General features: G+C 43.1%; 1 protein-coding gene across 2 annotated transcripts in view; it reads left to right on the top strand.

Moving 5' to 3' along the window:
* The window catches only part of GAD1 (glutamate decarboxylase 1), a 41,302-nt gene extending 27,324 nt beyond the window's left edge, over nucleotides 1-13,978 (top strand). For both annotated transcript variants that reach the window (XM_028509176.2, XM_028509178.2), the window contains exons 8-17: nucleotides 400-515; nucleotides 600-679; nucleotides 903-957; nucleotides 2,306-2,422; nucleotides 3,488-3,552; nucleotides 6,699-6,777; nucleotides 7,825-7,974; nucleotides 10,167-10,274; nucleotides 11,594-11,683; nucleotides 12,533-13,978. In XM_028509176.2, the coding sequence (XP_028364977.1) occupies nucleotides 400-515; nucleotides 600-679; nucleotides 903-957; nucleotides 2,306-2,422; nucleotides 3,488-3,552; nucleotides 6,699-6,777; nucleotides 7,825-7,974; nucleotides 10,167-10,274; nucleotides 11,594-11,683; nucleotides 12,533-12,706 (1,034 nt within the window). In that variant the 3' untranslated portion in view covers nucleotides 12,707-13,978. The remainder of the gene's footprint in view (nucleotides 1-399; nucleotides 516-599; nucleotides 680-902; nucleotides 958-2,305; nucleotides 2,423-3,487; nucleotides 3,553-6,698; nucleotides 6,778-7,824; nucleotides 7,975-10,166; nucleotides 10,275-11,593; nucleotides 11,684-12,532) is intronic.
* Nucleotides 13,979-17,752: the final 3,774 nt, after the last annotated feature.

Raw genomic sequence — 17,752 nt, 5'->3', positions numbered from 1 at the left:
AAATTGATCTTTCTCTATTTCCCTCCTTTCCTCTCTTTAAAAATCAGTAAATAAAAAAAATTTTAAGTAAAGCAGAAGCAGGGAAGTTGCAACTCACCCATCTCTTTGCAGCCACTGCCATCTCTTATGTCTAGGCTTTGGCTGGGGTGGGCCCTAGGGTATGTGACTCACCTCCAGCCAAACTGCTTCGATGGTTTTGATGGTGAGCATAGCTGCTGTGTTCCCAAGGCAAAGGGGCCAGAGGGAAGCCCTGGCAATAGGAAGCCATCAAAACCTATCAAGATATTGTCCTTCCCCTCTCTGACCTCCCTTGTCTCTTGAGACACCAGCTTAGCCTTTGCTGTTAGAAATAATAATGAAGGAGCTCCAACACCTCCCAATGTGTCTGCTTGCCGATAGGGGGAGCCATATCCAACATGTACAGCATCATGGCTGCTCGCTACAAGCACTTCCCGGAAGTTAAGACAAAGGGCATGGCGGCAGTGCCCAAATTGGTCCTCTTCACCTCAGAACATGTGAGTTGGGTGCTCTTGCTCATGGATTGTGGTGTTTTTCAAGGGACTCTCTAACGTCTAACTTCAAGCCTCTGTTTGTTACAGAGTCACTATTCCATAAAAAAGGCTGGGGCTGCACTTGGCTTTGGAACCGACAATGTGATTTTGATAAAGTGCAATGAAAGGTAGGCAGGGGAGAGTGGATATTCAGTTCTTGATGTATTAAATGTGTTCATCTGTTAAATTTGTTTTATTGTGCTTAAGGACTGACTCAGTACAGCGTGCCAAGCTGCTAATGGTCTGTTGAAAATATCCGATTAAATTACTTTTTGCTGTTGCTGAAGTTTTTTTCATGTGCAGTCTCATTGATTTTTCATATTCATTTCTCTCCTTTTATAATAATTACAGGGGGAAGATAATTCCTGCTGATTTAGAGGCAAAAATTATTGAAGCCAAGCAAAAGGTACATACTCTACAGTACATCTAAACTCTGGTGAATACAAATTTTAAAAAATACCTTTTTTCTGCTGTGGACAATAAAAGTCTTTGATAATATAAGAAATTACTTCATTGTGTTTCTAAAACTCTGTTTTCAAGTGTTTATTTATTTACAACTTGTGAGATGATTTGGCCTTAAAGCTGTGTCTATACCATATCACTTTTTTTGAAAAATGAAAAATTCAGTCATTAAACCACTGGTTCTATCTTGATTGTGCCAAATGATTAGTGTGATATACTTCAGTAAATCCACTACCCAACCACCATGAAGATATAGCCTCTTCAGGTTTTCACTTGCTACATGTTAGGTGTAACCTTATTTTAACAAATATCATTTTAGCTTAGGATTCTGTTTAACAAAGTGCTTCTGTGCCCTGGCAGATGGCCAGTGATGCCTGGTGAATCAGCCTCAGCAAAGCCTATTGAACAAAAAATCTCATAAAACAGGTGTATCCACAAGACACTGCCAGGTAGTTGTCAGGCCATTTACCAACTCGTTTTGGTTACGTTCTTCACCTCTTTCTCTAACTGTAGTTGTTTGCTGGGGTCTCAGTAGGTGAGACTGGAGGAAATGTCACTAGGACTGAGCAAAAAGCAGAGGTGGAGCTGAGCTTCAGTAGAACCCGGGACTCACAGATTTCCCCAAGCCTGTCTGATTCCATGTGCTCATTTATTTCTTGTTCACATCAAAATTTTACCATGTCCACTCTTAGTGAAACAATATATATCCAGTTTTAAATAACCAAACAATGCTTTGGTATGTATTATTATTACATAAGTGCACTTAAAATAACACAGCTTCTAAAACTACAAAGCCCAGATGATATTCAGAGCTACCTGCCTAGCACTTTAAACTTATTATTACTCTTGCCTGCTTTACTGTCTACCATAGAATTTGCCAATAGCAAGCATACTGTATGTTTTGCTTACTTAATTTTGCTGGTTATCTATCACTGCCCTCTAGAATGAGGACAGTGATCTGTCCTCTGTTTGAGACAGATGACTGTCTCATGGAGTTTGAGACAGTCATCTGTCTCAAACTCCATGAGGACAGAAATCTTCATCTGTTTTGCTCACTACTGTATTCCCCACGTCTACAACAGGGGTTGGCACATAACACCTGGCTCAAAAATTGTTCGTTGAATAAATGAATGAGTGAGTGAATGTGCCAACAAAGAATACTCCCAGATGTAGAGTCTGACACCACATCAGGTCAGCTGACCTCCAAATAAGTGCCATTGCAATTCGCCCACTTCCTGTGGAAAGGAGAAAGGTTAAAAAAGGCTAATCAGCCTGTCTCTCTTGCCTCATAGGGATATGTTCCTCTTTATGTCAATGCAACTGCTGGCACGACTGTTTATGGAGCCTTTGATCCGATACAGGAGATTGCAGATATATGTGAGAAATACAACCTTTGGCTGCATGTTGATGTAAGTGCTATAACTCACAGAATGGCCCAGTCCAGTCAGGGGTGGAAGCCACTCTGCTCTGTGGTTCGCCTCAAGCTTCTCCCACTGCCCCTGCTGGCTCTCTGTCCACAACGCATTAGTTCTGCTCTTCCGTGGTTCATTTCAGAATATAGTCTCTATCACCTTCCCAGGTAGCTTTTATCTGGAGAAATAGCTACAGAGAGAAATATAATTGATTTCAGAGGGGAAAAATATAAGATACAATGTGTAGAAAGTGGCCATGAATCTGGACACCAGGCTAGCTGCCTTCAGCCAGCCATCTATGACGCTTTTCTAAAAAAAAAAAAATACATATCTGGTTCCTGTAGGAAAAGTAAGACAGTAGATGGAAGGAGTTATTAACTAAGAGATTTACTCCCAGATTTTCCCAGGAACAGAAAAGATACATAAGTGACTGAGTATATTTTTCTCCTTTTTCTCACTCCAGTCTCTTACGGATATAACTTCTCACAGCTGGACAGTTGGGTCGCCTGTGGTACTACTGAACAAATGACTAACAAAGGCTGTTCTTGTGTCATGTGATGTCCCAAGCTAGTCCATAAACGTATGCATCAGTGCACCCACAAAAATGTCGGGATGTAGCAGGCGCTGTGGTGGGACATCTAAGTCTGGCAGGGCTGCTGCTTTCTGAGTTTGCAGAAGCCCATAGGATTTTCCCTTCCAGAGAACCAGATAACAGGGTCCAGGCCTTTGTGCCACTCCTAGAGCCACCCTGCGGGGTCATTGAGTGTCCTCTCCCTTTGCAGAGTACTTACTTGTAGGCTTTGGGTGCTGGCACCATAGGCTCACACGAGATGTACCTGTACTGCTCAGAGCTACTCTGACTTTAACCTAAAGGAACTTATGAAGAAGTGACAAGTGATGAATTACAACTGCCACTGGTGAACAATCAGTGTGGATTCCTTTTGTCAGAGAAGCTTATGCTTTGTGACCATTTGCTTTCTCATGATTTAGTGGAGGTGTGGAGTGACTGGGTTGGATTCTTAAATGTCTCTGCCCCCCTTCCCCCTTTCTGTGTCCTGACAGGCTGCCTGGGGCGGTGGGCTGCTCATGTCCAGGAAGCATCGCCACAAACTCAGCGGTATAGAGAGGTAAGGGCCAGGGTCCAGGCCTCCTTCCACCCGGGCTGTCATGCAGGTCATCTGCAAGTCTGCCGGTGCTCCCAGTATCGCATTTCAGTCTGACTAAGCTCGCTCTTGCTCAATAGGCATTTATTGTACACGTATAGTATGCCAGGCACCGGGCAATCAAAAATAACTGCTTTTTCAGTCAAATGACTCCTCACCCCAATGAGTTCACAATTTAGAGAGAGAGAGAGACAAGTAAACAAATAGTTGCAACCCAACGTGATAAGCACAACAATGGATGTGATTACTAGGTGCCCAGGTAGGAGAGAAGAGAAACCAAGCAGGTGGGAGATTTGGAGGCTAAATGAGTTTGCCAGGGTTACAGGAAGGGGCACTGATTCGTTTCACTCTCCCTTCTCATTAAGCTTACTGCTGGGAAAAGAGGAGGACTCTCAGCTCATCCAACTTAATTGTTTTGTTCACCACTGAAGTTCAGTGGGTGTGCTAAACGAAATATGATTTTGACCTGACTCCAATGTGTTGATCCCAACTGATCCCACTGATTCAGCAAACATTTCCCGAGCACCTGTCGCAGGCAGGCAGACATGAATGTGTGTGCTCGGTTCCCCGCCTTCGGTCCAGCCATCTATGGCACTTTCCTAACAAACGTGTGCCTGGTACATGTATGGAAAATAAGGCAGTATATGGACAGTATTAGATCGACTAAGAGATTGACCCTCCTGAAGCTTACATTCTGGTGGGCTGGCTGTACATAAACAAAGAGATATTTCATCTCTCTTGTAGTAAAGAAAACTAAAAGAGGGTTAAATAACAGTGAGTGCCAAGGCATGCTGTTGGAGACAGGGTAGTCAGAGACCTTTCTGAGGAGGTGACATTCAGCAGTACTGGAATAACGGGAGACTGGAAGCAAGGATACAGGGAAGCGTGTTCTGGGTAGTGGGAAGGACAAATGCAAAGGCCAGGAGGCAGGACTGTCCTTGGCAAGGTGGTGGAGGACCATCAAAGAGGCCAGTGTGGTTGGAACAAAGCGACAGGGGGGAGCAGACCAGGCTGGAGAGGGGACTGGGAACAGGCACACCAGTGGCTTCTCTCACAGAAAGAGCTCTGGCTGGAGGCATTGTTGCCTCTGCCGTGGCTCTTCCCTTCTGGCACAGTTTCAAAAGGCCAGTGTCAAGGTGAGTGGGACAGACTCTTTGCAGCATAGTTATTTGGCTCCATAACTTGAAGGATAATGTATTAAATATAGATGAGCCAGTTCAACTGTACTTTAGAGTTGTTAAGCAATTTTCATTTTCCCTCTTTGAGTGTAGGGACCCTGGAAACAGTTTGCACTAGCCTTTTTCTTATCTAACATCTTAAAACACATATGTCTTCTGAAGGAAACTGAATCCATATCATATCTTATTACTTCCCATTTGTAGCAGCAAAGGATCATTTACTTCAGACCCTTAGGACATTGAAAAACCACTTAATATAAGAGATCTAAATATAATTTTTAATAACTCAGTGGTGATAGCTATGAGAAAATTGATTAAATCTACTACATTTAAAATATGGCTTGACACACTAATGCATTTTAATGACTAAGCATTTAGTCAACTTTTCTTAGAACTTTTCATAGGTCTCTTTTACAAAGGTTTTCTTTATTATACACTCAGGGGTACAGGACTTCAGTCCTTTCTCTCTTACCTTTTTTTTTTTAAAGATTTTATTTATTTTTAGAGAGGGGAAGGGAGGGAGAAAGAGAGGGAGAGAAACATATTGATTGCCTCTCGCATGCACCCTGACCGGGGACGGAACCCACAACCCAGGCATGTGCCCTGACTGGGAATTGCACCAGCGACCTTTTGCTTTGAGGAACGACACTCAACAAACTGAGCCACACCTGTCAGGGCTCTCTCTTATTTTTGAAACACAGTGTACACCCTATTGTCACCATTTACACTAAATCATTTTTCCTCTAAAGGACCTAAGCAAGATGAAGAGGTTAAACATTTATGGCAAGGATTTAGCTCTAGGGAGTACAGAGTCCATATAATTCAGAGCCAGTTGCTGTGTCTGGGGAAAACACCCTTCACAGGTATTACAGCATGGAGCCCAGCTGTGGACCAGGCCATTGGGAAGGTGTCTAAACCACTGAAGCAAGTTACCCAAGTTTTAACCGTCATGCATTATACTTAGTAGTTTCCGTAATGTCCTAGCTAGTGTGCTCCTTACCCATTTAATTGTGTCTGACAGAGTGATGCAGTTGCTAGGAGACCATGCTTGTTAAGCTATCTTTGCAGCCTAAACCGGCAATGTCATGTTCATTTAGCATTTAAACAAGGCTGCCAAGGAGTCAAAGTCTAGAATTGTTTAAGTGATCCTTGTTTTTAAGTGTCACTCTTCATACTACTTCATAAGTAGTCAGGTCAGCGTGGCCAGACCACTTCATAACTAAGAACAGGAAGGCAGAGCAGCCAGAGCCTTGCATAGAGGAGGCAGGTGGTGGAGGGGCGAGGAGCACTGGCTCTGCAGTTCCACTCCCTGGACGTGAACCCGGGCTCCTACACCTCCCAGCTGTGTGACTTTGGGTGATCCATTTAACCCTTTTGTGCCTCAGTTTCTCCATCTAAAATAGAGACTGGTTCCTATATCAGAGGGTTGTTGTGAGAATTAAGTATTCCAGGCACAGTTATCAGCAATATGTATTTATTAACTCATTTTCTCCTGTATTCAATTCTATGAAAAATACTCCCCATTTTACAGATGGGGAAGCTGAGGCACAAAGGAGTTATGGGACTTGCCCAAACTAGCAAATGTCAGAGCCAGGATTCAGATTCAGACAAATGAGCTCCAAATTCCTGAGTTGTTCATCTTGAAGCCATACTGGCATAATGCCTGTAAAGCTCTCAGAATAAGAGGACACATAAGTTCTTTGTAAACGGTAGCTGGTATTAGTAGCAGTTGTTTAGAAGAGGCAATCTGCAACTTAGTACCCTGAGACTGCCTGCAAAACAATTGTTTACCACTTGGTTAGTCAGTTTAGGGGACTAGGCATCGAAAACATGGACTGACTTGGGTTGCGCTGGGTGGTGTTTTCTTTAAGAGGACATTCACCTCTTGCTGATTCCTGCTCCTTCTTCTCAGAGCACATGTGTTTCTTTCAGGGCCAACTCAGTGACCTGGAACCCTCACAAGATGATGGGCGTGCTGTTGCAGTGCTCTGCCATCCTCGTCAAGGAGAAGGTCTGTACTCCCTCCAGAGATGAGCTGCTGGCCTGCATATCCTTTAGAAGGCACCAGAGAGCAAAGCATAGGGTCTTGTTACAGCGCTGGGTGGCAGACTCATGAGGCGGACTGTCCCGTTGGACCGTCGTTGCTGCCCGCCCCGTGCCCTCTCCGTTAGTCTGCGGCCAACCCCGTGCCTCTCCCTGGGCTCTCGCTTGCCGCTGCCCTTCGCTCTCCCTCAGTGCTCAGGGCCCTGTCCGAGACAGATTCCAAGGGCAGTATTTCATTTCACATTCCTCATGCTCTACAAGCAGAAGGGAAAGCAGCTGGAGTACCAGCTCTTACCTCAGAACAAAAGAGTGGTCATTGGAACATACTTGAGCTTCTTAGCATGAACTCATGATCCCAAGAGCTGAAAAAGAGTTGACCTGTACATGTTACAAATGTCAGCTCAGACTAACAAGAGCTGTTGACCCCAAAGCTCCTACAAATGAGTTAGTGTATTCCCCTCTATAAGCATCTAATAACAGGACGCTGCCCTCAGGCATTGGTGCTCCAGGGAGGCATTCCAAGAAATCTGTCACCTCACTGAAGGAGCCAGAACCTGCCCAAGCTCTTTACCCTGCTCCTAAGTAGAGTGCCTGTGGACCTCATAAGAGATCCTGAAAAAGATGGGGAGGCTTCTTAGGGCATGCTTTTGGGGAAGGAAAGTCTTTGCAACATGAAACCGTCCATCCCCTGCCCACTGAGTGCTGCCACTCTTCCCAGCCTTTGAAACAACCCAGAACACACATGCCTACTTCCAAATGCCATGAGGGGGACAGTGGGGCACTTGTTCTTGGCCTCTGAGACAAAAGATTACTTTCTAATTAGACTGACAGAGGGAAAGGAGCAAAGGTATTTCCAAGAGTGGTTTCAGAGAAGAACATGAGAACAAGTGTGCGACCTGCTAAGACATTAGAAGGAAGTTTGCATGCGACCCGAAGTCCAGCCAGCCCTGTTTCAAAGCCATCCACATCTCTGACCTGTGAATACAGATGCTGCCTGTCTTGATTTCCATGATAGGGGATACTCCAAGGATGCAACCAGATGTGTGCAGGCTACCTCTTCCAGCCAGACAAGCAATATGATGTCTCCTATGACACTGGGGACAAGGCAATTCAGTGTGGCCGCCACGTGGACATTTTCAAGTTCTGGCTGATGTGGAAAGCAAAGGTACGAGAAAGGGAATTCAGGAAATAGAGCAGAAATGTAATTTGCACAAGCTGGTTGGCAAAAGAGAGGAAAGATATATCACAGATAATTCACTATGTGTTCAATCAATATCTAGGTAATTGAGTTAACTGGGTTTTCTTTGCAATGCAATCACTTTATTTTTCAAGTCAAATTTTCCCTTCCTTCATTCAATCTCCTCAGTTTGAATTACTGTGAAGTTTCCTTATAACTTCCTCTTCTAACAACCAGAAATGATGCCAAGATAGGGACTTCTACAACAATCCTTAGGGATGCTGCAGTTATTTAGTGCAGATGTAGAAGGAGAGATAAAGATAAAACTACTGCATTATTGTGTACAGAACACTGAATTCCTTTATGAGGCCTCAAATCATGGGATACGTACGACAGTTTTAAGTTCTGTTCAAATAATGGCTTTCCCTTTATTTGTACTTTACACACTATTCTGGAAAATATATACTTTATTCTGAGAAATCCTACTGCTAGACTGAATGCTGGTTCTGCATTCATCAACCCTTCAGGTTACATTTCTGTGTCTAGAAAAAAAAAGCAGGCCCTGGCTGGTGTGGCTCAGTGGATTGAGTGTAAGCCTGTGAACCAAAGGGTCACTGGCTCAATGCCCAGTCAGGGCACATGCCTGGGTTGCAAGGAAGGTCCCCAGTAGGGGGCTCACAAGATGCAACCACACATTGATGTTTCTCTCCCTATCTTTCTCCGTCCCTTCCCCTCTCTCTAAATATAAGTAAATATAATCTTTTTTTAATATAATCTTAAAAAAAAAACTATTAGAATTTTCCCTGAAATATGAGTGAGGGAGAGGATTACCACTTGACTATTTGTTTCAAAGTACTTTTATGCAATCAAGTAAAGGCAATTTTTATTTTACAACTGTATACCATATCAATTATTTTTATTTACCTACTGAAAATTAACTTTAATAATTTCCATGATTAAGATTGGGTCTACCTAACACCAAAACAACAAGGCTTTCCAATGAAATGTCTAGTCAAATATTTTTTCTGTAGGAAGAATTGGACAGATCATTAGTTCTTTTTCTCATTTAGCCATTTTGTAGAAATAGTCTGAATACAGAAATAGTCTGAATTTGATGTCTACAACAAAGTAATTATAGGTATTTTAAGCACATAAATAGCCATAAGCAAAAAGAGAAAGAGCCACATCATTTAGAAATATAAAAACCACACTGTCTCAGTAATTTGCACCTTCATTTTGCCTATAAATAACCCCTTAAACCATCTGCTGGAATTTTGGCTCCTTGTGTTTGCTTGCTGGGGTGGGACCCTGGTGTAGGCTTGCTTCCTGGGTGCAAAGTGGCCTGGGCAACGTGTACACCCAGTAGTGGCTGCTGCTTTGCCAGGGTTGGACTTCACCCAGGCCCGTTAGCCATCCACAAGCCCGCCTTGTGCATCTGCTCTGGTTAACACTGACCCACTCAACAACCGCCACACTGCTGTCATTAATCAGTCATGCTGGCTTCTGAAACTCGTGCTCAACCAGTTTGTCAATAGCTGGAACTATTGCAGTCTCAGGGCACATACTGAAACCAGCGGCTTTCCCATCTGCCTGCCTGCCTGTCCCCACAAAGGGATGCTACTGCCTACGGGGAAGGCAGCCTCCTGGGAGTGTGGGGGACATGTTTGACCCGGACTGACTGCTGCGGAAGGTGGGTTCTAAGGTAGTGGTTCTCAAACTCTCCGTGGTGAAGAGCCAGTTGGGTTTTTTTAACCTATCATAGATCAATACCATAAAGATAAATTGCTTGAAAAATAAAATTTAAAAACATACAAGGTACAAGCACCAATTTTTAAAATTAGATTCAGTAGACATTAAAATTATTTTTTCAAATTGCTGTACAAATTTCTTATTGCTTAATGTCAATTTTTGTATTCATCTTATCATGGACTGGTTACAGTTTGTGAACTGAGTAGCACTATCATACAGCAAACCTGAAAACAGGCTTCCGTTCCAGGCTGCGAATAACTAGCAGGGAACTGAAAGCCTGTTGAGAATAACTGCCCTTCTTTCTAATCATCTCCGAGAATATTCTTTTGTCTACTTCCAGAAGACAAGGACAGCATAGCCTTCTCAGACGCCCATCGCAGGGAAATACAACCTCTCGCCAACAAACTTGACTTTTCTTTTTTTTCAAACAGGGAACAGTGGGATTTGAAAATCAGATCAACAAATGCTTGGACCTGGCTGAATACCTCTATGCCAAGATTAAAAACAGAGAAGAATTTGAGATGGTTTTCAATGGTGAGGTAAGTTGTCGTCATGGATTAGATACGCAGCAGCGTTTCCCGAAAATCCATTGAGAGGAGCTCCGGAAGCCGTATTTTCCCACATTGCCAAACAGCGTTTCTGAATTTTCATTCTTCTGCATGATTCATTCAATTCTGTCTGTGTCCATGAACTTTTCTTCCAGTAGCATTGGGATGACTTTTCCCCTTCACCTCTTTGCAGACAAGAGGTCTTTCCTTGGCAGGTCTTGGCACTTTTGGTTGATCTTATTATCGTGTTGAATCCTCTGGATAAATTATTTCTCAGTTCCAAGAAGCTTATAGAATGGGCAGATACTTGTCCCCCAGGACTGGTTAGGAAATGAAGTTCTACTTTGCATAGACTCATTACGAGGAGAACAAAGTACAATGGTTCTGGCCTGCGTTCCCTTCCACTGTGTACAGTGCGGTATTTGTCACTCCAGTGTAGACTGAGTGCCTGCCGGGTGCTCGGCCCCTGGCCAGGAGCTGGCTTACGTAGTGGTGACCAGAACAGACATGGTCTCTGCCCTGATGGGGCTTACAGTTGGCTAAAAAAGTTCCCATCATTGAATGGGGGGCGCTGTTGAATAAAAGAAAATCTACTCGTAACCCAGTATAACGTAACAACAGCTACATTCAGCTTGGTCCACTTATTAGGCAGTCTAGACTAGTAGGAACACCCTGGAGAGTCACCAAAGGAGGAAGAACGAGCCCAGAGCAGTTCGAATCGGTGATACAGTGCTCATGTGTTCACCCACCAGACCTTGCTCTGATCATCTACACTGTTTTAAACATCCTTCAGGTTAAAGGTGTGATGTCTAACCAGCCCATTAGAGGCAGGCACAGTGAGGACAAACAGCAGCTAGGAAGGAAACTGAAAAACTGTAGCAAGAATCTGGAAGAACTAAAAAATGTAGCAGTCTTTAAGGGAGGGACCCTAAGTAGTTCCAGCCATGACAGTTAGTCCTGTCCCACGGGTGAGAACCAGTATCAATGTTCATTACGATAATCCTGAGTCATCAAGAAAAGATTCAGTATGCCAGTATCATAAACTCAATAAAACACTTAGTTGTCAATAAAAGTGTGTTTCAAGCATCTTACAGATATGAAGCACCACAGAATGGCAAGATGGATAATACCCTTTTTTAAAAAACTACCCAAATGCAATTATTTTTTAACATTTCAATGTTTTTCCTTTTTTTGTTGTTCTTTTTGGTTAGAATTCCACCAAGAGTCATGAGAGGTGTGGGAAAAGCCTTCTGTCACGTTCTCCTAATTTTCTCTTTTGCTTATGTATTTGTTTGTGAAAATCTCTGCAGCCCGAACATACAAACGTCTGTTTCTGGTACATTCCGCAAAGCCTCAGAGGCGTGCCGGACAGCACTGAGCGACGGGAAAAGCTGCACAGGGTACGGAGTCTCCCCTTTGTCCCTTCTCACCCTTGGCATTGCCCTGACTGGTTGGAACATCCTTACACTCATGTGTCTTTCTAATGAGGGAGAGATAAAAATTAAAGACTTGGGGTGGTGGGGAGCCACCTCGTTATATTCTCCTTGGATCTGGATTGTCCCCTTGCTGTGGTTCGGACACAACAGGAACCTCTGAAGGGTGTGTTCCTGTCTGAGGCTGGTGTTCTTTATTGAAGGATGGGCCCAGGGCAGGGCACTGGAATCCTATACATGTTCCTAGGAACTTCCATATTACCCTATTTCTCTCACAATACATTTTCACTAAGTTCACGTCTACTCTAATGCCAACCCATTCTGATCGATTGTTGATTTCTATGTCTGGTTCACATATGATTGCTACTCGTTGGTATATTTCATTCACATAATGTTTCATTCATTCATCCAACCACTCAACAAGCATACACTGAGCACAGTCTCCCTGCCAGTCTGCATGCCAGGCAGAATCCCAAACCCCGGATTACACGGGAGCCTTGATTTGTGCCATCACCGTACGAGTTTTTTGGTTTTTATTTTTATTGTATTATCATTGTTCTACGACTGACTGTCAAAATTCAATCACACAGTATTTTCCAAGGGAACACATGACTGGGTAGACTCAAATAGTCATTAGACTTTAGTCACTGAAGAAACCTAGATATAAGATATTTCTTGTTTTTACATCAGTATAAAAAGGGTAAAAAGCAAACTGCTCTTTTTCCCAACCAAGAAATGAGCTGCATTGTTAAAAAAAAGGGGGGGGGGGTGGTGTTGACATCAGCCTTGAGCTTTGTTCTATGTTTCCATCACAAGGTGGCTCCCAAAATCAAAGCCCTGATGATGGAGTCCGGCACGACCATGGTCGGCTACCAGCCGCAGGGGGACAAGGCCAACTTCTTCCGGATGGTCATCTCGAACCCGGCCGCCACCCAGTCCGACATTGACTTCCTCATCGAGGAGATAGAGAGGCTGGGCCAGGACCTGTAGTCGCCGCTCGCAGAGCAGGCGTCTGTGGGTTCCCTCCCCCTCCGGCACTCTAGAGCAGCCTGTGTAAGTTGCTGAAACAATAGGCCATTTCACTGCAGGTGAATATAATATCTTGAAGAATGCTGTTAATCCCTTACTTAAGCTTGTTATAGTTAGCAGGAAATAATGTTCTTTTTAAAAAGTTGCACATTAGGAACACCGTATATATGTACAGTTATATATACCTCTCTCTCTATATATATATGTATGTATAGTGAGTGTGGCTTAATAACAGATCACAGCATGTTCCCACTCCAAGACTATTCACTTTCCCTTCAGCAGCTACCTAGGGACCAAACCTGCTGCTAACCAGCTCGCTGAGCAACCCCAGGGAAGATGTTTCTCAAAATGTCGTGTTGTAGGGACCGAGGGAAATTCTGTTAGCAGGAGCTGACCTCATTATCATTGTTTTTCCCACCCAAAGTGGTGACGGATGAGAAAAAGCACCATTCGATGACAAGGGTCACACCCTCCCCATTAGTGTCCTGTTAGGGAAACATAGTAGCAGATTCGTCATTTCAGGTGTGCTGTTGCTGTATTTTCAGAGATTAATTTGTGTAGGCTGTGCATATCTCTGTTGTCTGACCTTGGGGGCAGGGGGGAAACACATGTAATGATTTAAATGACTGTTTAATTGTAGGTAAATGAAATATTTGCTTATTTATATTCAGAGATTTACCATGTTAAAGAGGTGTCTTGTATTTTTTTCCATTTGTAATGTACCTTATTTATATATTAATGCAGTAAGTTCTGAAAATTGTTTATGGTATTTTTGTGCATTTGTGAGCCAAAGAGAAAAGATTAAAATTAGTGAGACTTGTATTTATATTAGAGTGCCCTTAAAATGACTTAAGCATAAGTTTACCGTCTATAAGAGAACCCTGATACTGTACATAGAGCCATATATATGGAAACCCCATGACTTAACCAGCATCTGCTCTCCTGTTACCCTCTCTGTCTGGCTGTATGTCTGGTGTTCCCGATGCTTTTCTAGTAACGGTTGGATAATAACTAGATCTCCTGTAATTTTGTAGTAGTTCATGACCAATCTCTGTGACTTGCTTAGCTCAAACCTAAGGCAACGTTGCCGAAGTCCTTCTGAAGATCTCAGATACATTGACCAGGCTCACCACTGTTTTTGAGGAAAAGGAAATTCACACTGTGCGTTTTAGAGTATGCAAGAAGAATATAAATAAATAAAAATATTCTCCATGGAGAATTTAAACAAAATCTTCTTCCAGTTTGTGTTTCATGCAGAAGGAGAGATTTCCAATTACAGTCGCTTGGGTCACCACGGCCCCTTCACTCCTCCACGGCACTCAGTACCCTTCTCAGGCTGGGACTCAACCCACTGTCACAGGTTCCCGAGCCCCTTAGCTATAAAATTGTAATGACTATAGTGTTTAAAAAATTTGCAGTGTAAGCCTGGGGAAAGAAAAGCCACCTCTTTCTCATTTTCCTCTTTGTGTCTTAGAGTTCCATTCGTTCAGTCACTCGGAACCTGCCTCTTCCTCTGTACCAGGCACTGTCCTCTGACAAATTGTCCTTCTAGAGGGACTCCATGTCACCTGGTGTCCGTGGCATTTGAGTGCCTCTAAGATTACAGGATTGCACCATCCTGCTGCTTATGCTTGTCCAGTGTCCCGTCTTACTTCCTTGGGAAATCTGTTTTGATGCTGGATCCTTAGGAAATAAGGCCCACGTTTTGATGTTCTGTTAGGCTGTAATAAGACTATCTCCTGTGTTTGCAATACAAGGAGATCCCTGTTTAGCACATGTAGGAACAGGTTAAGACTCATCTGTAATCAGCATACCGATTGCATGTGTAACCACGGTATTAAACGAACTGAGGTCTACAGGAAGGTAATCATAAAAAGTCACTTTAGTTTTTTCTCACTGTTCCTTCAGATCCCCTCTGTGGGCTAATTTTTTTCATGCCCCTATTTGAATTCAGGTCAATCCCATAGCTTTTCCCACCTCTCAGTCACAGGAATAGTCTCATTTTAGCAACTAAATGTCCAGCTCAATATAACAAGCCAGGCTTTACATTCTTACAGAGCACAGAGTTTCTCCTCTAGGTCTCAGACTGCAGCCCCATGGTGGAGGGAGCAAGGCTGGCAGTGGGGCAGAGTCAGGGCCCCTTTTCACCTTTCAGCTCACCTCTAATCCCTGGCTACTGTATTTCCTTATCCAGGGTCTGTCTGCCTGGCGGGGAAGGGCACAAAGTAACAAAGGCACAATTTTAGGTAGCTGTTAAATTACCATCTGGCATCTGAGCCTGTGGTCCATGAGATGTTTTTCCCATGGGACAATTTTTTGGAGGGAATGGGGATTCTTTTATTAAGGTAAAATTAAGATACAGTAAAACTACTCATTACAGTGTACTGTGTATAGTGTTCTGTGAGCTTTGACAAACCCATTCAGTCACGTAATACCACCTCAAGCAAGATTTCAGACGGTTCATCACACCCATAAACCTCCCACACCCTTTTGCACATAACACCTCTCCCACCTGGATTCCTGGAAATGTCTGGTATGTTTTCTGCTCCGGCATTTTGCCTGTCTCATCCTGTGTATGCAATCCTGTCACATGCAGCCTTTTGAGTCTGACCACTTTCTCGTAGCACAATGCATTTGAAATTCACCAACACTGTCTGTGTCAGTCGTTCACACCTTGTACTACTGCCTTGCATGCGTTTGTACAGAGGCACCACACTTAGTTTATCCATTCTCCTGGGGAGGGAAATTTGGGTGGTTTGCAGTTTTTGGCAAATAAACATTAATGTGTAGATTTCAGTGTGAAGATAGGTTTTCATGCCACTTGGAGTACATACCTATGTGTAGGATTGCTAGGCAAGACTATGTTTAACTTTATAAGCAACTGTTGTCCAACGTAACGGTATCATTTTGCATTCTCACTAGCAAAGTACAGATTTTCCAGTTGCTCTGTGTTCTTGGTAGTAATTGTGTTGTCATTTTTTTATTTTAGCCATTTCTTTTTGTTAACAGTTTTATAGAGATATAGTTCACATACCATATAGTTCACCCATTGAGAGCGTACGATTCCCTGGCTCGCAGTGACTCTCAGAGCTGCACATCCATCACCAACCAAGTGTAGAACATTTTTGTCACCCCAAAAAGAAACCTCATATCCATGACCAGTCATTCCTCATTCCCACAAACAGGTGCCTTCCAGCTTCCGGGAACCACTAGTCTGCTTTCAGTCTGCAGATCTACCTTTCTTAGACACGTTATAGAAATGGAATCCCATAATGTGTGTTTTTTTTCGACTGGCTTCTTTCACTTAGCGTGTTTTCAAGGTTCATCCATGCTGCACCGTGTATGCGAACTTCATTCCCTTTATTGCTGACTAAAACATTCCACTGTATAAATATACTGTATTTATCCATTCATTGGTTAATAGACACTGGGGTTGTTTCCACTTTTTGGCTATTGAAAATAACACTACTGATAACATCTGTATACAAGTTTTTGTTTTAATTTGCTATATTCATGAGGCATTTTTGAAGGATTCCACTGGAGCCCTCCCTCCTCACCGCACCTGAAGCAATCAAGATCTGTCCTCTTGTGACCCATGCAGACCCTCAGACCTCACCTCGGCCCCCGGCAACCTACACTTTCCAAACCTCACATCGGGGCCCCTCCTCCCAGACAGTGCTCTTGGATGGGTCCCTCTTATGTAAAAATCAATTGTGTGTATGCTGTAAGGAGGGTTTTTTAAACATACATGTATAACATAAAGAATAACAATAACAATTCTTGAGTACCCACTATTCAGCCAAATAAATAGAACATTCTTAGTGCCTTAGAGGTTTCCAGCCCACCATGAGCCCTTCCCACCTGCTCCTCCCCTGGGATATGATCACTACTCTGAATTTTGCATTAGTCACTGTTTTGTTTTTCTGTGTTATAGTTTTATCACACATATATGAATCATCAGCCATGTTTTACCTGGTTTTCTACTTTATGTAAGTGGCATAATGCAGGATACATATACCTCTGTCATTTGTCTTTCTGTTCAACATGATTCTGTGGAGCCCGAACTAACCCATAGGGAGGGAGCCTTTGTGCAGTTAAAAAAAAAAGTATTGAAAAGGCAGCCCTTTCCTCAGGGACAGACTTCCAGTGTGTACCACTTGGCAGGTGGAGCACGTGGCAGACTTTAGTGCCTACTCCACCCCCTCCGCAGCCTTAAGCACAGTCCTACGTGGTGGTCTCATGCTGCTGAGCTTCCCCCTTGGTGATAGTTCCAGCTGTACTCCATTCGTTTTTGTGGCTGTGATGCTGTTATATTGTATGAGTGTACTTTGGTTGCTTTACCCATTCTAAGTTTTTTCCAGTTTTTTGCCTTTAGGGAAATGTTGCAGTGGACATTCTTGTACTTGTTTCCTGGTACACAGGGGCAAATTTTTTCCTAAGGTTTGTACCTAGACGTGAAAGTGCTGGGTCGTAGAGTACTTGTTGAACTGCATCGAGTAAGGCAGAGAGGTCACACCCCGTTGCATTTCAATGAGCAGTACACATTGTTCTATAATCTCACCCTCACTGGGTCTAAAATTTGTGCTGGTCTAGTGAGTTTGGAAGAGTGTCTCACGTGGTTTTAATTTGCCTTTCCCTGATCACAAACGAGGCACCTTTTTACGGATTTTATGAACCGTTTGTGTTTTCTCTCCTCTGAGATGCCTAAATCATGCCCTTTGTCCAACTTTCAATAGAGGTGTTTGTCTTTTTCTTATGACATTTAGACGCCCCTTGTATATTCTAAATACTAATTCTTTTTGATTATATGTTTGGCAAATATCTTCTAATTTGGGGCTTGCCTTTTCATTCGGTGAATGGTCCTTTTGAAACATACATTCTTAAATTTAATGTACTAGAATTTATCAATTTTTGTCTTTATGATTTCTGCTTCTTTTGTGGGTCTTCTTCAAGAAAGCCCTCCTCACCCCCAAAGTCACAAAGACATTCTTATATAAAGAGGCTTCT

Source organism: Phyllostomus discolor, chromosome 4 (assembly GCF_004126475.2).
Source record: "Phyllostomus discolor isolate MPI-MPIP mPhyDis1 chromosome 4, mPhyDis1.pri.v3, whole genome shotgun sequence".
Lineage (NCBI taxonomy): Eukaryota > Metazoa > Chordata > Mammalia > Chiroptera > Phyllostomidae > Phyllostomus > Phyllostomus discolor.
The sequence above is the reverse complement of the archived record's forward strand: the minus strand, read 5'-3'. Positions and strand labels throughout refer to the sequence as shown.